General features: G+C 42.0%; 1 protein-coding gene across 1 annotated transcript in view; it reads left to right on the forward strand.

The window, feature by feature from the left end:
• The window catches only part of LOC139755738 (uncharacterized), a 35,488-nt gene extending 12,297 nt beyond the window's left edge, over positions 1-23,191 (forward strand). Inside the window, 1 exon segment of the mRNA XM_071674370.1 lies at positions 22,937-23,191. Within this exon segment, the coding sequence (XP_071530471.1) occupies positions 22,937-23,191 (255 nt within the window).
• Positions 23,192-24,264: the final 1,073 nt, after the last annotated feature.

Genomic DNA, 24,264 nt, shown 5'->3' on the forward strand with positions numbered 1-24,264 from the left:
GGACAAGTCATGGTAGACAGGCTCTGGACAGCTCTTCATGACCCGAGGGACGAACTGGACGTTGTTGTGTTGTGACATGAAAAAACGTGTTAAATGTTGCAGTTTTATAAAAAAAAAAAAAAAAAAGTCATGCCACATTCACCAGGTACTAGTTCATGACTAGGTATTGCCACGAAAGTTTGGTGATGGACACCATTGTCATAGAAGCCAGGTGACTGATTTGACATGTTGTCATGGAGGCTATATGTCACGGTTGCACATCAGTCCTATTGTGTCTAGGTGGCATTTCTCATGACAACTTGTAGATGTATATTCCCACAAGAGTTTGTCATGATAGATACATATTGTTATGTGTAATGATATTCTGTCTGACTGGAATAGTCATGATAAACTACGGAAAGCGCCGTCAGATCCAGACATAGCGCGACAACATTTGAACTCAGTAAAATGAAAAAAAATGCAGAGAAAGAGACTATTGAGTGATATTCTCCCTTTTTCACCTTATGAAATTTGCGAGTGGACATCGGATTAGGGACTCGGCTCAGACCTCCTCACAGTATTTCACTCTTGTCTCGCAACCGAACATTATAGATATGTTACACTATTATAGGGTTTCTGTGATAGATGTTCTCAGAGTCAAACTTTATTGAAAGATATTCAAACATGAAAATCACAAGTAAAACAGTCCACTGAACCCTTTTATTTCTTAGGTAAATAGTGAACGGTTGTTTTAGTAAAGTTACAAAGGAATACAAAGGAATTGAAACGGCAGCAGACCACTGGGTTCATACGAGATAGTGGAAGATATCAGAAACTAAGAGATTAGCGTAGAACAGGCTAGAAGGTTAACAGATGATATAAATCAAGTATTAACCTGCAAACTGTCAGTGCGACAAAGGAGGTACAAATAATATAAATCGTAGGGCTTGAAGCGAAAAGCTTAGCAAGTCTGTTCCTAAATGTAAGTAAAGTGCTGCTTTCTACCTCTCTAATGGGTGAGTTATTGATTTTTTCTTTTCTTATGTTGGAGGCTCCAGTAACGGACACATTCCACATCAAGGCCGGGTCAAAATCAAAATAAAGGGGAGCTAATGATAAGAAAGGAGAAGAGACAAAGAAAAGTATCTACGAATTTTGAAAAGTACTAGGTCATAGTTAGTGGGAAAGACGTGAGAGAGTAGAGAGATCCAAAGCTTCGACGTGTAGTTTAAGAAACAGTTATCAAAATGGCCCACTCTTGAGTTGCCAATAGCAACACTGTGATCATGCGACACAGCAGATTGCCGAGTATTGCGTGGTCTAGCAAGTGGTGGGGGCACAGAAGCAGCCACCTCTGGGGAGCAAAAACCAAAGTAGTGCCTAAAATAGCGAGAAAGTGAACCAACATTGCGGCGTAGAACAAGCAGGTCATGTTTTGCAGTTAGCTTTGGAGAGGTTATAAGTCGGATCGCTTTCAACTCAAGTCTGACAAGTAAGAAGGCAGAGGCAGAAGTACCCCAATATGAGTGCAGTACTCCTTAAGAGGACGGACCAATCCTTGTATATACGGAGTAACTGCTAGGAATAAAGGAAATTTCGACAACTAAACAAGACACCCAATTTTTTAGAGGCAGACTTAGTTTATCGAGAATGTGGGGTGTCCAAGATAGTGTTGATCTTACAGTAAATACTCCGCATGTTCACTCACTCAAGAGGTGGAATTACAAAACCATAACCATCGAACGAGAGAGGAAAGTTTTGAGGAACTACTGATAGATATAATGGTAGATACTGAGTCTTGGAGGTATTACCAGATTTCGTCTACCCTACCGACATATCCTGTCTAAGTCAGAGTTTTTCGAGAAAATTGTATGGAAGTGGGACGGAAATCGAGTGAGAGAAGAAGGAGCAGCATTGAAAGATGTGGATGAATGCAGTTTTGAGTCGTCAGCCTATGAGAACATTCTGCTATTTGTGGAAGCAAGGACATCGCTGATGAAATGGAGGAAAAAATGTAGGAGACAAGACAGACCCTTGAGGGACACCACTGTGGATGGAGAAAGTGGGAGAGGCTTATTCATCAAAAACCACAGAGATAGGTCGACCAAAAAGAAAGAAAGATATGAGGTAGAAAAGTAAAGGAACGAAACCAAAAGAGGGAGTTTAGAGATGTGACCTTGATGCCGCACTCAAAAACTTTAGGCATCGCCAGAATCTTTCCTGGATGATAATGAGCATAAGTAAAATAGGAAAGAGTATCACCAGTGGATTTCGCCTTACGGAAGCCATAATGGTGATCAGAGAGAAGACGTGTGATTCAAAATGTCTAAGGATATTGGAGATGAGGACTTTGAAAATGGTAGGTGTCAAAGAAATAGGACGATAGTTCAAAAGCTTAGAACGATCACGCCTCTTAAGGATAGAATGTGTTAACGCATACGTCCAAGAAAAAAGGAAAGCTCTGGTTTTTAAACAGAATCATAACAGACGATCAAGATCAGTAGCTCACTTTTTCAGTATACGGGATAGATGCCATTAGGACCATAAACCTTGCTTGTGTCCAGATAGAGATGCGCTTTTCGGAGAAGTCGAATAGAGACTACGTAAAGGAGCATCAAGGGCTGAAGTAGTGTTAGAGTCATTTAAGATACAGTTGGAGGAGAAACGAGAACCAAAGAGAGTTGCTTTGTCTATGGAAGAGACAGCGATAATACCGTCCGAAAGGAAAAGTGAAGGGAAGTTTGAGCGGCAGAAGTTGTTAGAGATTCCCTTAGCTATACGTCAGAGAGTCTATCAGTGGATGAAGAGGAGAGATTATCACACTTTCATTGAATAAAGGAACTCTTTGCCTCACAGATAACGTACTTACTATGGTTACGAGTAGTGACAAACGCTGAATGGGATTCGGAGGAAGGAAAGTTTCTCAAAGCTTCACCTGTCTAATCCTTGCCTGAAAAACGGCCTCAGAACAGGAACGCTTGAACCATGGATTGGAGAAAGAGGTTGCCTTGGTGGAAGAGGGGATAAATAATCCATTTCCGCAAGAATTACCTCTGGTATACGTTTGGTGAAGACAGCATCTTCACCACTTAAGAGAGTAGGTTTACCCAAAGAAAGTAAAAAAGGAAAAAGAATTTTCTTAATTATTATGGTCAACTTTGTTGAAGTACCAATATTTACACTTTAATATATAAGGAGCTGCTGGAGGAAAGAAAACAGATACATTCATGAGAGTGTGCACAGATAAACCAGTTGGGAGCAAGATTGTGTCGTGACAGCGTGAAGGATTAGAAGTGAAAATCAGATTCAGATTATTAGGAGAGTAGTCACAGTGGTCAGGAATATGACTGGGGTTGAAGATAATTTGCTCTAGATCACTGAGAATGGAGATGGAGCCTTCATTACCCCGACCAACCGTATGGCATACTTGCCCCTCTCTCCAAAACTCTTGCAATCACCTCCCTAACAACACCAACCATAAACAGATTTTACAACCATAGAGACATCACACACTCCTGCCGCAAATCGACATTCACTGGGAACCAATTGTTTTAACCACTATTCCTTCAAACATACCGATTTTGCTTTCCGAGATAGCGTTCTCGCCTTCCACACATTCTTCAACGCTCCCAGAACCTTCACCCCCTCCCCCAAGCTGTGACCCACTTCCGCTTCCATGGCTCCATCCGCTGCCAGATCCACTCCCAGATATCTCAAACATTTCACTTCCTCCACATTTTCTCCACTCAAACTTACCTCCCAGTTAACTTGTCAATCAACCCTACTGAACCTAGTAACCTTGCTCTTATTCTCATTTACTCTCAGCTTTCTTTTTTCTCACACTTTACCAAACTCAGTCACCATCTAGTTTAGTGTCTCACCTGAATCAGCCACCAGCGATGTATCATCAGCGAACAACAACTGACTCACTTCCCAAGCCCTCTCATCCACAACAGACTGCATACTTGCCCCTCTTTCCAAAACTCTTGCATTCACCTCGCTAACAACACCAACCATAAACAAATTTAACAACCATGGAGACATCACGCACCCCTGCCGCAAATCGACATTCAGTGGCAACCAATCATTCTTCTCTTCCTAATCGTACACATGCCTTACATCCTTGATAAAAACTTTTCACTGCTTCTAGCAAATTACTTCCCAAACCATATACACTTAATACCTTCCACAAAGCATCTCTATCAACTCTATCATATGCCTTCTCAAGATCCCTAAATGCTACATACAAATCCTTCCGCTTTTCTAAGTATTTCTCACACATTCTTTAAAGCAAATATCTGATCTACACATCATCTACCACTTCTGAAACCACACTGCTCTTACCCAATCTGGTGCTCTATACATGCCTTCACCCTCTCAATCAATACCCTCCCATATAATTTCCCAGGAATACTCAGCAAACTTGTACCTCTGTAATTTGAACACTCTCCTTTATGCATTTTGCCTTTATACAATGGTACTATGCATGCATTCCGCCAATCCATAGGCACTTCACCATGAACTATACATCCTTACCAACCAGTTAACAATGCAGTCATCCCCTTTTTTAATAAATTCCACTGCAATACCTTCCAAATCCGCCGCCTTCCTTGCTTTCATTTTCCACAAAGCCTTCACTACTTCTCTGTTTACCTAAATATTCTCCCTGACTCCCCCACTTCGCAAACCACCTCGACCAAAACACCTTATATCTGCCACTCTATCATCAAACACATTCAACAAACCTTCAAAATACTCACTCCATCTCCTTCTCACTTCACCATTACTTGTTATTACCTCCCCATTAGCCCCCTTCACTGATGTTTCCATTTGATCTCTTGTCTTACGCACTTTATCTACTTCCTTCCAAAGCAACTTTTTGTTCTCCCTAAAATTTAGTGATACTCCTTCACCTCAACTCTCATTTGCCCTCTTTTTCACCTCTTGCACCTTTCTCTTGAATTCCTGCCTCTTTCTTTTATATATTTCCCAGTCATTTGCACTACTTCCCTGCAAAAAACCGTCCAAACACCTCTCTCTTCTCTTTCACTAACAATCTCACCTCTTCATCCCACCACTCACTACCCTTTCTAATCTGCCTACGTCCCACCTTTTTCATGCCACAAGCATCTTTTGCACAAGCCATCACCACTTCCCAAAATGCATCCCATTCCTCCTCCACTCCTCCTACGTCATTTGCTCTCACCATTTTCCATTCTGCACTCAATCTCTCCTGGTACTTCCTCACACAAGTCTCCTTTCCAAGCTATTTTCCATTCTGCACTCAATCTCTCCTGGTACTTCCTCACACAAGTCTCCTTTCCAAGCTCACTTGCTCTCACCACTCTCTTCACCCTCACATTCTCTGTTCTTTTCTGAATACCACTACAAATTCTTCACCATCACCTCCACAAGATAATGATCAGTCATCCCTCCAGCTGCCCCTCTCAGAATATTAACATCCAAAAGTCTCTGTTTCGTGCGCCTATCAATTAACACGTGATCAAATAACGCCCTCTAGCCATCTCTCCTACTTACGTACGTATACTTATGGATAACTCTTTTTTAACAAGGTATTCCCATATATATATATATATATATATATATATATATATATATATATATATATATATATATATATATATATATATATATATATATATATATATATATATATATATATATATATATATATATATATATATACATATATATATATATATATATATATATATATATATATATATATATATATATATATATATATATATATATATATATATATATGAGGTATCGGGGGGTTGGGCCATTTCTTTCGTCTGTTTCCTTGCGCTACCTCGCAAACGCGGGAAACAGCGACAAAGTATAATAAAAAAAAAATAAATATATATATATACATATATATATATATATATATATATATATATATATATATATATATATATATGTATATATAAATATATATATATATATATATATATATATATATATATATATATATATATATATATATATATATATATATATATATATATATATACATATATATATATATATATATATATATATATATATATATATATATATATATATATATATATAATTATATTATACTTTGTCGCTGCTCCCGCATTAGCGAGGTATCGCAAGGAAACAGACGAAAGAAGGGCCCAAACCACCCACATACACATGCATATGCATACACGTCAACACACGCAAATATTCACACCTATACATCTCAACGTACACATACATATATATACACACACAGACATATACATATATACACATGTACATAATTCATACTCTCTGCCCTTATTCATTCCCGTAGCCACCCCGCCACACATGAAATAGCAGCCCCATCCCCCTGCATGTGCGCGAGGTAGCGCTAGAAAAAGACAACAAAGGCCACATTCGTTCACAGTCAGTCTCTAGCTGTCATGAATAATGCACCGAAACCACAAGTTCGCTTTCCACATTCAGGCCCAAAAAAACTTTCCATAGTTTCCCCCAGACGCTTCATATGCCTGGGTTTAATCCATTGACAACACGTCGAATCCGGTATACCACATCGTTCCAATTCACTCTATATAGTCCTTGCACGCCTTTCACCCTCCTGCATGCTCAGGCCCCGAACACTCAAAATCTTTTTCCCTCCTTCTTGCCACCTCCAATTTAGTCTCCTGCTTCCACTCGTTACCTACACTTCTGACACATATAACCTCTTTGTCAATCTTTCCTCACTCATTCTCTCCATGTGACCAAACCATTTCAAAGCACCCTCTTATGCTCTCTCAACCACACTCTTTTTATTTCCACACATCTCTCCTACCCTTTCATCACTTACTCGATCAAACCACCTCACACCACATATTGTCCTCAAACATCTCATTTCCAGCACATCCACCCTCCTCCGAACAACTCTTTCTATAGCTCACGCGTCGCAACCATAAAACATTGCTGGAACCACTATTCCTTAAAACATATCCATTTTTGGTTTCCAAGATAGCGTTTTAGATTCCCACACATTTTTCAACGTTCCCAGGATTTTCGCCCCCTCACTTCCGCTTCAATGGTTCCATCCGCTGCCAAATCCACTCCCAGATATCTAAAACACTTCTCTTCCTCCAGTCTTTCTCCATTCATACTTACCTCCCAATTGACTTGTCCCTCAACCCTACTGTACCTAATAACCTTGCTCTTATTCACATTTACTCTCAACTTTCTTCTTTCACACACTTTACGAAACTCAGTCACCAGCATCTCCAGTTTCTCTCACGAATCAGCCACCAGCGCGGTATCATCAGCGAACAACAACTGATCCACTTCCAAAGCTCTCTCATCCACAACAGACTGCATACTTGCCCCTCTTTCCAAAACTCTTGCAATCACCTTGACAACCCCATCCACAAACAAATTAAACAACCATGGAGACATCAAGCACCCCTGCCGCAAACCAACATTCACTGAGAACCAATCACTTTCCTCTCTTCCTACACGTTCTTAACGCTACCTCGCTAACGCGGGAAATGGCGAATAGTTTAAAAGAAAAAGAATATATATATATATATATATATATATATATATATATATATATATATATATATATATATATATTTTTTTTTATCTATTTATTTATCTATTTATTTTGCTTTGTCGCTGTCTCCAGCGTTAGCGAGGCTGTGCAAGGAAACAGACAAAAGAATGGCCCAACCCGCCCACATACACATGTATATACATACACGTCCACACACGCAAATATACATACCTATACATCTCAATGTATACATATATATACACACACAGACATATACATATATATACATGTACATATTCATACTGTCTGCCTTTATTCATTCCTATCGTCACCTCGCCACACATGGAATAACAACCCCCTCCCCCCTCATGTGTGCGAGGTAGCGCTAGGAAAGACAACAAAAGGCCCCATTCGTTCACACTCAATCTCTAGCTGTCATGTAATAATGCACCGACACCACAGCTCCCTCTCCACATCCAGGCCAGACACAACTTTCCATGGTTTACCCCAGACGCTTCACATGCCCTGGTTCAATCCATTGACAGCACGTCGACCCCGGTATGCCACATCGTTCCAATTCACTCTATTCCTTGCACGCCTTTCACCCTCCTGCATGTTCAGGCCCCGATCACTCAAAACCTTTGTCACTCCATTTTTCCACCTCCAATTTGGTCTCCCACTTCTCCTCGTTCCCTCCACCTCTGACACATATATCCTCTTGGTCAATCTTTCCTCACTCATTCTCTCCATGTGACCAAACCATTTCAAAACACCCTCTTCTGCTCTCTCAACCACACGCTTTTTATTACCACATATTTCTCTTACTTTTACATTACTTACTCGATCAAACCACCTCACACCACATATTTTGTCCTGAAACATCTCATTTCCAGCACATCCACCCTCCTGCGCACAACTCTAACCATAGCCCACGCCTCGCAACCATACAACATTCTTGGAACCACTATTCCTTCAAACATACCCATTTTTGCTTTCCGAGATAATGTTCTCGACTTCCACACATTCTTCAAGGCTCCCAGGATTTTCGCCCCCACCCCCACTCTATGACTCACTTCCGCTTCCATGGTTCCATCCGCTGCCAGATCCACTCCCAGATATCTAAAACACTTTACTTCCTCCAGTTTTGCTCCATTCAAACTTACCTCCCAATTGACTTGACCCTCAACCCTACTGTACCTAATAACCTTGCTCTTATTCACATTTACTCTTAACTTTCTTCTTTCACACACTTTACCAAACTCAGTCACCAGCTTCTGCAGTTTCTCACATGAATCAGCCACCAGCGCTGTATCATCAGCGAACAACAACTGACTCACTTCCCAAGCTCTCTCATCCCCAACAGACTGCATACTCTGCCCCTCTTTCCAAAAACTCTTGCATTTACCTCCCTCACAACCCCATCCATAAACAAATTAAACAACCATGGAGACATCACACACCCCTGCCGCAAACCTACATTCACTGAGAACCAATCACTTTCCTCTCTTCCTACACGGACACATGCCTTACATCCTCGATAAAAACTTTTCACTGCTTTTAACAACTTGCCTTCCACACCATATATTATTAATACCTTCCACAGAGCATCTCTATCAACTCTATCATATACCTTCTCCAGATCCATAAATGCTACATACAAATCCATTTGCTTTTCTAAGTATTTCTCACATACATTCTTCAAAGCAAACACCTGATCCACACATCCTCTACCACTTCTGAAACCACACTGCTCTTCCCCAATCTGATGCTCTGTACATGCCTTCACCCTCTCAATCAATACCCTCCCATATAATTTACCAGGAATACTCAACAAACTTATACCTCTGTAATTTGAGCACTCACTCTTATCCCCTTTGCCTTTGTACAATGGCACTATGCACGCATTCCGCCAATCCTCAGGCACCTCACCATGAGTCATACATACATTAAATAACCTTACCAACCAGTCAACAATACAGTCACCCCCTTTTTTAATAAATTCCACTGCAATACCATCCAAACCTGCTGCCTTGACGGCTTTCATCTTCCGCAAAGCTTTTACTACCTCTTCTCTGTTTACCAAATCATTTTCCCTAACCCTCTCACTTTGCACACCACCTCGACCAAAACACCCTATATCTGCCACTCTATCATCAAACACATTCAACAAACCTTCAAAATACTCACTCCATCTCCTCACATCACCACTACTTGTTATCACCTCCCCATTTGCGCCCTTCACTGAAGTTCCCATTTGCTTCCTTGTCTCACGCACTTTATTTACCTCCTTCCAGAACATCTGTTGTTTAATTTGTTAATGGATGGGGTTGTTAGGGAGGTGAATGCAAGAGTTTTGGAAAGAGGGGCAAGTATGAAGTCTGTTGGGGATGAGAGAGCTTGGGAAGTGAGTCAGTTGTTGTTCGCTGATGATACAGCGCTGGTGGCTGATTCATGTGAGAAACTGCAGAAGCTGGTGACTGAGTTTGGTAAAGTGTGTGAAAGAAGAAAGTTACGAGTAAATGTGAATAAGAGCAAGGTTATTAGGTACAGTAGGGTTGAGGGTCAAGTCAACTGGGAGGTTAGTTTGAATGGAGAAAACTGGAGGAAGTAAAGTGTGTTAGATATCTTGGAGTGGATCTGGCAGCGGATGGAACCATGGTAGCGGAAGTGAATCATAGGGTGGGGGAGGGGGCGAGTATCCTGGGAGCCTTGAAGTATGTCTGGAAGTCGAGAACATTATCTCGGAAAGCAAAAATGGGTATGTTTGAAGGAATAGTGGGTCCAATAATGTTGTATGGTTGCGAGGCGTGGGCTATGGATAGAGTTGTGCGCAGGAGGGTGGATGTGCTGGAAATGAGATGTTTGAGGACAATGTGTGGTGTGAGGTGGTTTGATCGAGTAAGTAATGTAAGGGTAAGAGAGATGTGTGGAAATAAAAAAGAGCGTGGTTGAGAGAGCAGAAGAGGGTGTTTAGAAATGGTTTGGGCACATGGAGAGAATGAGTGAGGAAAGATTGACCAAGAGGATATATGTGTCGGTGGTGGAGGGAACGAGGAGAAGAGGGAGACCAAATTGGAGTTGGAAAGATGGAGTGAAAAAGATTTTGTGTGATCGGGGCCTGAACATGCAGGAGGGTGAAAGGAGGGCAAGGAATAGAGTGAATTGGATCGATGTGGTATACCGGGGTTGACGTGCTGTCAGTGGATTGAATCAGGGCATGTGAAGCGTCTGGGGTAAGCCATGGAAAGTTGTGTGGGGCCTGGATGTGGAAAGGGAGCTGTGGTTTCGGGCATTATTGCGTGGCAGCTAGAGACTGAGTGTGAAACGAATGGGGCCTCTGTTGTCTTTTCCTAGTGCTACCTCGCACACATGAGGGGGGAGGGGGATGGTATTCCATATGTGGCGAGGTGGCGATGGGAATGAATGGGTGCAGACAGTGTGAATTGTGTGCATGGGTATACATGTATGTGTCTGTGTATGTATATATATGTGTACATTGAGATGTATAGGTATGTATATTTGCTTGTGTGGACGTGTTTGTGTGTATACATTGTGTATAGGGGTGGGTTAGGCCATTTCTTTCGTCTGTTTCCTTGCGCTATCTCGCGAACGCGGGAGACAGCGACAAAGCAAAATAGAATAAATAATAAAATAAAATATATATATATATATATATATATATATATATATATATATATATATATATATATGTATATATATATATATATATATATATATATATATATATATATATATATATATATATATATATATATATACATATATATATATATATATATATATATATATATATATATATATATATATATATATATATATATATATATATATACATATGTGTGTGTGTGTGTGTGTGTGTGTGTGTGTGTGTGTGTGTGTGTGTGTGTGTGTGTGATTATGATTTGATAAGTTTTTGATGGTGAGGATAAAGTCTCAGAAAGTCTGTGTTAGAGTCAACAGATTCAAAATCTTAGGAACCCCTGCTCCAGGTTCTGATATCCTCCAGGTCATCAGAGACTTCAAAGATCTCGTTGTCACACAGATGACGGTAAATCCTGAAGAGTCACGTAAGCAGCATCATCTTATCTTCCTTATACCTTCTGCACCTCCTCCGCTAAATGAAATAAATAGGCGTCCGGCCATTTGAGCTCGGGAATGTTAATACCATATTTATTCTACCAAAGATCCTCTCCGTCTTTGCCAGCCTGGTCCTACATAGAGGCATTACCTAGAAAGAGTGTAGAAAAAATGCATGGAGAATTATCCTCGGTCCATCGCGCACCACCGACCAAGACACCCTTGTCTCGCTTAACTTGTCCACCGCGACCAACACCGGCATTTCACCCGGAAGTTTGGCAAGAACCTGCTGACACACCCCTGTCATAGAGACCCAAACCTCGACTCCGACCCCCCCCATCATCCTCCCGTACATACACACACACACACACACACACACACACACACACACACACACACACACACACAACAACAACACACACACTCGCACACACACACACACACAGACACACACACACACACAAATTCTCATGGACCACCATTCGTCACCAAAATTGATCTGTACCAGTCAGAGCTCGTTAAGACATATATATAAACAGTCCTATACCTACCATTGCGAATGTCATAAACACTCCACGAACAACTACATAGCGAAGTAAATAAACAGCTTAATTTCCCGTTAGTTTGACTATATGGTACATCATCTACTGTACTACAGTAAGAAATCATCACTTGATATTCAACTGAGTGCGTAATGTGTAAACCATAGTATCGACCATGTAAACTTTCCTGTATATATGCAAATCTGACGGTGTTGATGTACCTCACTCAAGTGTGGAAATCTCCAGGTCATCTTGACTCGTTATATGATTCGTTAACTTGTTACTGTTATGACCTCCCAGTTCTGTAATATATGTAATACATCAACAGTTTACCTACATCAGAATGGCCGCATGAATGAAATAGACTGTTATTCATTTATTCATTCATTATATGTTCATCATTAACTTACACGCCACCTCGCTCCTCCCTTCCTCCTTCCATGCACCTCTCCTTGCTCCTCCCTTCACACATGCCATCCTTCTCCATCCACACACATCAACTCACCCCTACCTCCTTCCCTTTACACACAAACACAACCTTGCCTTTCCCTCCCTTCACACACAAAATACCGTCCCCCACCTTCCATTCACACAAACCTGTTCCCTCCACACACATCTTACTCCTCCCTTCCTCCCTCTATACACAACACTTTACATCCTTTCCTCCCTCCTTCTATTCCACAACGTGTTTTTCTATCCTTTCACACACACTACCCTGCCCATCCCTTCAACACTTCCACACACACACACACACACACACACACACACACACACACACACACACACACACACAGAGAAAAAAAATCCAACTACAACAGCTTGCTTCTTCTCTCCTCTTTCTACAGATCCCACCTTGCCCCTGTCTTCCTCCCTACACACACACGCACACCAGCTTTCTCTTCCCTCCCTCCACACAAACCAAATTACATTTCCCTCCCTCCCTCTCTGCACACATACTACCTTCCTCTTCCCTCTGCCTGCCCACATCAACCACACAGACCACCGTGCCTTCCTTTCCATTTACATTTCCCTATACATTTCATTGCCACTATACTTTCCTCACACTACAACCTTTTGTTCCTGTTGGCAGTTGAACCAGAGTTAGAGGGTGGGAATGTGTCCTTTACTAACCTAATGGGTATCCAGTTCTCTGTCCTTCCCATTTACTTCCATGCACTTATAAGAACCAAATCTACTTTTCTATATTCTAGCACACTCTTTAAAAGTTGTTGTTTGATCTTCTATACTTAAAAGTATGATATTGATTGGCACGAGTATCTGATATGTTAAAAATCCTGTTGAAGAAAAAGTACATCGCCTCATTCAAGGGAAAAACGTTGGCTCATGAGTTTGCATTACTACGAGTGAAATCAGACGAATCAAATTTTTCAATTGTTTGTTTGATCAAGACTTTTAAAGCCTTTGATGATTTAATACTTGGGTTAGATCACTTCATAAGCTTCTATTTTCTTAGCTAAATAGATTCAAGTAGTTTGATTGGCTCACGTAGGATTTGTTTCTCAGCAGTCGTTTTGGTAGCTCGACTCTACACTCTTTCCATTTTGTTTATGCTTTCTTTTTTAGATAAGGCTACTAAAACCAAACACAAATACTCAAGATGGAAACGAACTATTGAATTGTAAAGATTAGGATGACTTCCTAGCATTAAAGATATTTCACAAAGAACCCATTGAAATCAAACAATGCAAACTCTTGCCAAATTATTTCCCGAGCTGAGAAGTCCTGTTGACGGTGTTACAATGTCTCTTTTCATTTCAGTTTTTCATTTCCACTCATAGAAGCCTCTGCTGTCAAAAAGACCGTATTTCCCATCTAAGAACTGCATCTGAAACAGGAAATATATTTGCAGTTGATTTGTTGTCTCTGACATAACATTTGATAGGAATCTTTCAAGAATGAACACCAGGCAGAATCCACCTGTTTGTGGAAGAATATCACCAGGAAAAATTTAGGGGCGCTCCACCCCTGATCAGAATGTCTAGTCCTTTATCCCAGATGTATACACGATAATGACCACTTGGCAGAGACAGTCAGATCAATATTGGACGTAAGAGGATCAGTTTCATACCAATCACAATGCTGTGAATTGTTCCAAACTTCTCTTCCTATCTTTCATAGAACTCATCCCAAAACACACCAAAGTATCGGACGATCAAACGTGACTGGAAAGCGACCATCACCTTGACGGGTTACGTGCGGCAACGAACGCTCACTGTGAAGTGTACTGATTGTAGCGATAGAAGATTGAATAATTCATAGCCATCCCAAAGTACACAACAGCGGCACAAGCAAATGTCAGTGAAAGGAAAGTTAACGCCGAACTCCATCTTATAGGAGCGTGTAATTTTGTGTGTAATTATGATTAGCTAAGTCTATGAATATAACCTGCCTTACAGAGGGATTCAGAACACGGGTCAATACGGGATACCAGACATAAGGTGGCCAGAGAGGGAAACTCCACAGTGGCAAGTTAAGCAGCGATAGCAGCACTGCTGTTGACATGTTGTCATGAATGCAGAACCAGAAATCAGTGGTCTGATACAGCAGAATGAACTGCCTGGCCAAACACAGTAGACAGTTTTAATTGGAGTACTGGGCAGCAGGTAGTAAACTACATCACGACAAGGCTGGGATGTGTCAGTACAATGGACCGAGACGGTGGTGCATATGGCAAACTAGAATTCTGCTGCTAACAAATAACTGCATGGTAGAGCATGATGCGGGGGGAGACGACCCATGGATTAAATCTCGTTGGGTCCTGTGGTCACCTCCCAGTTGTGTCTCGTATCGTGCTAATCAGGGTCTTAACAAGCTGCGAAAGGGTGGCTGTCGTGAGTCAAACCTTACAGTGTAATGATTTTCAGTGGGCAAAAGATATTTATTCTAACACAATAACAAGCAATTATATATGATCAAACATTAATAGTGAAAAGTCTTAGTGCTTTGTCACGAGGCATATATTTCATTTTCTGAAATAAGATTGACGAAAATATACCATGAATTAATCCTTGAGGGTGCAAATATATGAATGGAGAAAAACTGAAGGAAGTGAAGTGTTTTAGATATCTGGGAGTGGATCTGGCAGCGGATGGAACCATGGAAGCGGAAGTGGATCATAGGGTGGGGGAGGGGGCGAAGATTCTGGGAGCCTTGAAGAATGTGTGGAAGTCGAGAACATTATCTCGGAAAGCAAAAATGGGTATGTTTGAAGGAATAGTGGTTCCAACAATGTTGTATGGTTGCGAGGCGTGGGCTATGGATAGAGTTGTGCGCAGGAGGATGGATGTGCTGGAAATGAGATGTTTGAGGACAATGTGTGGTGTGAGGTGGTTTGATCGAGTAAGTAATGTAAGGGTAAGAGAGATGTGTGGAAATAAAAAGAGCGTGGTTGAGAGAGCAGAAGAGGGTGTTTTGAAATGGTTTGGGCACATGGAGAGAATGAGCGAGGAAAGATTGACCAAGAGGATATATGTGTCGGAGGTGGAGGGAACGAGGAGAAGAGGGAGACCAAATTGGAGGTGGAAAGATGGAGTGAAAAAGATTTTGTGTGATCGGGGCCTGAACATGCAGGAGGGTGAAAGGAGGGCAAGGAATAGAGTGAATTGGAGCGATGTGGTATACCGGGGTTGACGTACTTTCAGTGGATTGAATCAAGGCATGTGAAGCGTCTGGGGTAAACCATGGAAAGCTGTGGAGGTATGTATATTTGCGTGTGTGGACGTATGTATATACATGTGTATGGGGGGGGTTGGGCCATTTCTTTCGTCTGTTTCCTTGCGCTACCTTGCAAACGCGGGAGACAGCGGCAAAAAAAAAAAATATATATATATATTTATATATATATATATATATATATATATATATATATATATATATATATATATATATATATATATATATATATATCCACTGCAATACCATCCAAACCTGCTGCCTTGCCGGCTTTCATCTTCCGCAAAGCTTTTACTACCTCTTCTCTGTTTACCAAATCATTTTCCCTAACCCACTCACTTTGCACACCACCTCGACCAAAACACCCTATATCTGCCACTCTATCATCAAACACATTCAACAAGCCTTCAAAATACTCACTACATCTCTTTCTCACATCACCACTACTTGTTATCACCTCCCCATTTGCGCCCTTCACTGAAGTTCCCATTTGCTCCCTTGTCTTACGCACTTTATTTACCTCCTTCCAGAACATCTTCTTATTCTCCCTAAAATTTAATGATAATCTCTCACCCCAACTCTCATTTGCCCTCTTTTTCACCTCTTGCACCTTTCTCTTGACCTCCTGTCTCTTTCCTTTATACATCTCCCACTCAATTGCATTTTTTCCCTGCAAAAATCGTCCAAATGCCTCTCTCTTCTCTTTCACTAATAATCTTACTTCTTCATCCCACCACTCACTACCCTTTCTAATCAACCCACCTCCCACTCTTCTCATGCCACAAGCATCTTTTGCGCAATCCATCACTGATTCCCTAAATACATCACATTCCTCCCCGACTCCCCTTACTTCCATTGTTCTCACCTTTTTCCATTCTGTACTCAGTCTCTCCTGGTACTTCCTCACACAAGTCTCCTTCCCAAGCTCACTTACTCTCACCACCCTCTTCACCCCAAATAAAGGGTGTGACTGTATTATTGACTGGTTGGTAAGTTATTTAATGTATGTATGACTCATGGTGAAGGTGCCTGAGGATTGGCGGAATGCGTGCATAGTGCCATTGTACTAAGGCAAAGGGGATAAGAGTGAGTGCTCAAATTTCAGAGGTATAAGTTTGTTGAGTATTCCTGGTAAATCATATGGGAGGGTATTGATTGAGAGAGTGAAGGCATGTACAGAGCATCAGATTGGGGAAGAGCAGTGTGGTTTCAGAAGTGATAGAGGATGTGTGGATCAGGTGTTTGCTTTGAAGAATGTATGTGAGAAATACTTAGAAAAGCAAATGGATTTGTATGTAGCATTTATGGATCTGAAGAAGGCATATGATAGAGTTGATAGAGATGCTCTGTGGAAGGCATTAAGAATATATGGTGTGGGAGGCAAGTTGTTAGAGGCAGTGAAAAGTTTTTATCGAGGATGTAAGGCATGTGTACGTGTAGGAAGAGAGGAAAGTGATTGCTTCTCAGTGAATGTTGGTTTGCGGCAGGGGTGTGTGATGTCTCCATGGTTGTTTAATTTGTTTATGGATGGGGTTGTTAGGGAGGTGAATGCAAGAGTTTTGGAAAGAGGGGCAAGTATGAAGTCTGTTGTGGATGAGAGAGCTTGGGAAGTGAGTCAGTTGTTGTTCGCTGATGATACAACGCTGGTGGCTGATTCATGTGAGAAACTGCAGAAGCTGGTGACTGAGTTTGGTAGTGTGTGAAAGAAGAAAGTTAAGAGTAAATGTGAATAAGAGCAAGGTTATTAGGTACAGTAGGGTTGAGGGTCAAGTCAATTGGGAGGTAAGTTTGAATGGAGAAAAACTGGAGCAAGTAAAGTGTTTTAGATATCTGGGAGTGGATCTGGCAGCGGATGGAACCATGGAAGCGGAAGTGGATCATAGGGTGGGGGAGGGGGCGAAAATCCTGGGAGCCTTGAAGAATGTGTGGAAGTCGAGAACATTATCTCGGAAAGCAAAAATGGGTATGTTTGAAGGAATAGTGGTTCCAACAATTTTGTATGGTTGCGAGGCGTGGGCTATGGATAGAGTTGTGCGCAGGAGGATGGATATGCTGGAAATGAGATGTTTGAGGACAATGTGTGGTGTGAGGTGGTTTGATCGAGTAAGTAACGTAAGGGTAAGAGAGATGTGTGGAAATAAAAAGAGCGTGGTTGAGAGAGCAGAAGAGGGTGTTTTGAAATGGTTTGGGCACATGGAGAGAATGAGTGAGGAAAGGTTGACCAAGAGGATATATGTGTCGGTGGTGGAGGGAACGAGGAGAAGTGGGAGACCAAATTGGAGGTGGAAAGATGGAGTGAAAAAGATTTTGTGTGATCGGGGCCTGAACATGCAGGAGGGTGAAAGGAGGGCAAGGAATAGAGTGAATTGGATCGATGTGGTATACCGGGGTTGACGTGCTGTCAGTGGATTGAATCAGGGATTTGAAGCGTCTGGGGTAAACCATGGAAAGCTGTGTAGGTATGTATATTTGCGTGTGTGGACGTGTATGTATATACATGTTTATGGGGGTGGGTTGGGCCATTTCTTTTCGTCTGTTTCCTTGCGCTACCTCGCAAACGCGGGAGACAGCGGCAAAAAAAAAAAAAAAAAAAAATATATATATATATATATATATATATATATATATATATATATATATATATATATATATATATAGATATGTTATTATTATTTTCATTATTATTATTTTGCTTTGTCGCTGTCTCCCGCGTTAGCGAGGTAGCGCAAGGAAACAGACGAAAGAATGGCCCAACCCACCCACATACACATTTATATACATACACGTCCACACACGCAGATATACATACCTATACATCTCAACGTATACATATATATACACACACAGACATATAGATATATACACATGTACATAATTCATACTGGCTGCCTTTATTCAATCCATCGCCACCCCGCCACACATGAAATAAAAACCCCCTCCTCCCTCATGTGTGCGGGGTAGCGCTAGGAAAAGACAACAAAGGCCACATTCGTTCACACTCAGTCTCTAGCTGTCATGTAATAATGCACCGAAACCCTAGCTTCCTTTCCACGTCCAGGCCCCACAGAACTTTCCATAGTTTACCCCAGACGCTTCATATGCCCTATTTCAATCCAGTGACAGTACGTCGACCGTGGTATACCACATCGTTCCAACTCACTCTATTCCTTGTTCGCCTTTCACCCTCTTGTGTGTTCAGTCCCCGATCGCTGAAAATCTTTTCACTTCTTCCTAACACCTACAATTTGGTTTTCACTTCTCCTCGTTCCCTCCAGCTCTGACACATATATCCTCTTTGTCAATCTTTCCTCATTCATTCTATCCATGTGATCAAAGCCTTTCAATACACCTTCTACTCTTTCTGCTCTCTTTTTATTACCACACATCTCTCTTACCCTTTCATCACTAACTCGGTCAGACCACCTCACACCACATATTGTCATCAAACATCTCATTTCCAACACAGCCATCCTCCTCCGCACAACCCTATCTATAGCCCATGCCTCGCAACCATATAACATTAGTGGAACCACTATTCTTTCAAACATACCTATTTTTGCTCTCCGAGATAATGTTCTCGTCTTCCACACATTCTTCAACGCTCCCAGAATCGTCGTCCCCTCCCCCACCCCTGACTCACTTCCGTTTCCATGGTTCATCCGCTGCTACAATCGCTCCCGGATATCTAAAACACTTCACTTCCTCCAGTTTTTCTCCATTCAAACTTACTTCCCAATTGACTTGCTCTTAAACCCTACTGAACCTAATAATCTTGCTCTTGTTTACATTTACTCTCAGCTTTCTTCTTTCACACAATTTACCAAAGTCAGTTACCAGCTTCAGCAGTTTCTCTCCTGAGTCAGCCACTAGCATTGTATCATCAGCGAACAACAAGTGACTCACTTACCAAGCCCTCTCATCCACAACAGACTGCATACTTGCCCCTGTCTCCAAAACTTTTGCATTTACCTCTCTAACAACCCCATCCATAAACAAATTAAACAACCATGGAGACATCACACACCCCTGCCGCAAACCAACATTCACTGGAAACCAATCACTTTCCTCTCTTCCTACTCGTATACATGCCTTACATCCTCTGCATCTAGCAACTCACCTCCCACACCATATACTCCTATTACCTATCACAGAGCATCTCCATCAACTCTATCGTATGTCTTCTCGACATCCAAAATTTCTATATACAAATTCATCTGTTTTTCAAAGTATTTCTCATATACATACTTCAAAGCATAAACCTGATCCACACATCCTCTACCACTTATGAAACCACACTGCTTTTCCCCAAGTCTGATGCTCTGTACATGCCTTTATCCTCTCAATCAATACCTTCCCACATAACTTCCCAGGAATACTTAACAAACGTATACCTCCATAATTTAAACACTCACCTTTATCCCCTTTCCCTTTATAGAATGGCACTGTGCATGCATTCCGCCAATCCTCAGACACCTCACTATGAACCATACATACACTGAATATTCTCACCAAAAGCTACCCACTTTTTTTTAAGAAATTCCACTGCAATACCATCCAAACCCGCCGCATTGTCGGCCTTCATCTTCCGCGAAGCTTTCACTACCTCTTCTCTGTTTGCCTAGCCATTCTCCCCGACCCTCTCACTTCGCACACCACCTCGACCAAAACACCCTATATCTACCACTCTATCGTCAAACACATTAAACAAACCTTCAAAATACTCTCTCCATCTCCTTCTCACTTCGACCGCTATTTGTTATATCTCTCCATTAGCCCCCGTCACCGATGTTTTCATTTCTTCTCTTGTCTTACGCACATTATTTACCTCCTTTCAAAACATCTTTCTATTCTCCCTAAAATTTAACGATACTCTCTCATCCCAAATTTTATTTGCCCTCTTTTTCACCTCTTGCACTTTTCTCCTGACCTCCTGCGTCTTCCTTTTATACAGCTCCCAGTCATTTACATTATTTCCCTGCAAAAATCGTCCAAATTCCTCTCTCTTCTCTTTTACCACTCACTACCCTTTCTAACCTACCCACCTCCCACCTTTCTCATGCCGCAGGCATATATATATATATATATATATATATATATATATATATATATATATATATATGTATATATACCGTGGACTATGGATAGAGTTGTGCGCAGGAGGGTGGATGTGTGGAAATAAAAAGAGCGTGGTTGAGAGAGCAGAAGAGGGTGTTTTGAAATGGTTTGGGCACATGGAGAGAATGAGTGAGGAAAGATTGACCAAGACGATGTGGAGGTGGAGGGAACGAGGAGAAGTGGGAGACCTAATTGGAGGTGGAAAGATGGAGTGAAAAAGATTTTGAGTGATCGGGGCCTGAACATGCAGGAGGGTGAAAGGCGGGCAAGGAATAGAGTGAATTGGATCGATGTGGTATACCGGGGTTGACGTGCTGTCAGTGGATTGAATCAGGGCATGTGAAGCGTCTGGGGTAAACCATGGAAAGTTGTGTGGGGCCTGGATGTGGAAAGGGAGCTGTGGTTTCGGGCATTATTGCATGACAGCTAGAGACTGAGTGTGAACGAATGGGGCCTTTGTTATCTTTTCCTAGCGCTACCTCGCACACATGAGGGGGGAGGGGGATGGTATTCCATGTGTGGCGAGGTGGCGATGGGAATGAATAAAGGCAGGCAGTGTGAATTGTGTGCATGGGTATATATGTATGTGTCTGTGTGTGTATATATATATATGTGTACATTGAGATGTATGGGTGTGTATGTTTGCGTGTGTGGACGTGTGTGTATATACATGTGTATGGGGGTGGGTTGGGCCATTTCTTTCTTCTGTTTCCTTGCGCTACCTCGCAAATGCGGGAGACAGCGACAAAGCAAAATAAAAAAAAAATATATATACACACACACACATATATATATATATATATATATATATATATATATATATATATATATATATATATATATATATATATATATATATATGATAGAGTTGATAGATATTCTGTGTGGAAGATATTAAGAGTATATGGTATGGGAGATAAGTTGCTAGAAGCAGTGTTTGAGGGAACAGTGGTTCAAACAATGTTATATGGTTGTGAGGCATGGGCTACAGATAGGATTGTGAGGAGGAGGGTGGATGTGTTAGAAATGAGATTTTTGAGGACAATATTTGGTGTGCGGTGGTTTGACCGAGTGAGTAATGAAAGGGTAAGAGAGATGTGTGGTAATAAAAAGAGCGTGGTTGAAAGAGCAGAAGAGGAGGGTTTGTTGAAATGGTTTGGTCGCATGGAGAGAATGAGTGAGAAAAAAACTGACAAAGAGGATATATGTGTCAGAGGTGGAGGGGACGAGGGGAAGTGGGAGACCAAATTTTAGGTGGAAGGATGGAGTGAAAAAGATTTTGAGCAATCGGGGCCTGAACACACAGGAGTGTGAAAGGCGTGCAAGGAATAGAGTGAACTGGAACGATGTGGTATACCTGGGTCGACGTGCTGTCACTGGATTGAACCAAGGTATGTAAATCGTCTGGGGTAACCCAGGCAATGTTTGCAGGGCCTGGATGTGGAAACGGAGCTGTGGTTTCAGTGCATTACAAATGACAGCTAGAGGCTGAGCGTGAACCAGTGTGGCCTTTGTTGTCTTTTTCTAGCGCTACCTCGCGCACACACGGGGGGAGGGGGTGCCATTTCATGTATGGTGAGGTGGGGGCGAAAATGGATGAAGGCAGCATGTATGAATATGTATATTTGTATATGTGTATATGTCTGTGTATGTATATGTATGTATATGTTGAAATGTATATGAATGTATATGTGCGTGTGTGGGCGTTTATGTATATACCTATGTGTGTGGGTGGGTTGGACCATTCTTTCGTCTGTTTCGTTGCGCTACTTCGATAATGCGGGAGACAGCAACAAAGTATAGTAAGATGAAATAGTGAATTATTATACAGATACATGTATATATATATATATATATATATATATATATATATATATATATATATATATAGTGTTGGTGCCCCTGCGCGATAGTAGAAATGCATTGTTTCCGCTGAGCAGTGATGAGGAATGTTGATTCGCCTAATTTATAGACCAGCGTAGCGTCGCCAGGAGCAGTGGTCGGTGCCGCGGGCGGCAGTGCTGGCAGCTGCGCCAGGTGCGGCCAGGCCTTCTCCATTTTCTTCAAGAAGCGGGTGCAGTGCGGCGGCGGCTGCGGCCTCCCCGTGTGCCGCAAGTGTGCCCCCTGGAGTACCGCAGCCAAGGCATACGTGTGCGGCGTGTGCTCCAGCCCGCAGCCGCAGGAGACCAGGGAACCCCGATCCCCAGATGATGCGCACCTGAAGTAGGTGGAGGAGAGCGTCCGCTCACACATCGAGGCCCTGGTGGAGGGACAAGTTGGGGGCCCCCTGGACCACGTCACCGCCGCCCCGACCACCACCCACTCACACCATCGGCCGCTGCCACCTGAGGACCTTCCCACCACCCGCCACGCCCAGCTCTCCCAGCACGTCACCAGAGCCATCAAGGACGCAATGATCCTCCCTAGCCAGACGGAGGGGTATGACCCGGCCGTCTCGCCAGAGACGCCCGTTGAGGACTTCAACTCCCATACATACGAGGATATCCTGGCCACCGCCATCCTCAACAAGGTATTAGAATCATGTGAGGGAGGACGACCAGATGAGGTGACTATTGAAGTCAGCCATGATGTCACAAGCACAGACACAGACAGTGGCATGTCAGGTCAGAGATTATTCATTTTGGGTTATAACAAAAGGGAGACAAGCATCCTCCTCGAAGGCTCAGAGTGGGGTGCCTAAATGTGTGTGGATGTAACCAAGATGTGAAGACCCTTACTGGAAAAACAATCAATCTTGAAGTAGAACCTTCAGACACAATTGAAAATGTGAAGGAAAATAGTGAAATTGGAGAAAAATGTAGCTTAGACATTGAAGCTTATTGATACAGTGGTTAAATTGATGAGAACTGCTATTGACGTTTGTGTAAATAAATTATACATTTCCTTTTTTCCATAGCCAGAGGTTGAACCATTATGTGACATTCATTTTTTTCATTCATTTCAAGCTAGAAGTTTCAGTTTTCTAAATTGTTTCTTACATTTTTCATATGTATATATATGTATGTGTGTGTGTGTGTATATATATGCGTATGTATGTGTATGTGTGTGTATGTGTATATGTATGTATATGTATGTATATTATCCCTGGGGATAGGGGTGAAAGAATACTTCCCACGTATTCCTCGCGTGTCGTAGAAAGCGACTAGAGGGGACGGGAGCGGGGGGCCAGAAATCCTCCCCTCCTTGTATTAACTTTCTAAAATGGGAAACAGAAGAAGGAGTCACGCGGGGAGTGCTCATCCTCCTCGAAGGCTCAGAGTGGGGTGCCTAAATGTGTGT

Source organism: Panulirus ornatus, chromosome 20 (assembly GCF_036320965.1).
Source record: "Panulirus ornatus isolate Po-2019 chromosome 20, ASM3632096v1, whole genome shotgun sequence".
NCBI classification, from domain to species: Eukaryota; Metazoa; Arthropoda; class Malacostraca; order Decapoda; family Palinuridae; genus Panulirus; species Panulirus ornatus.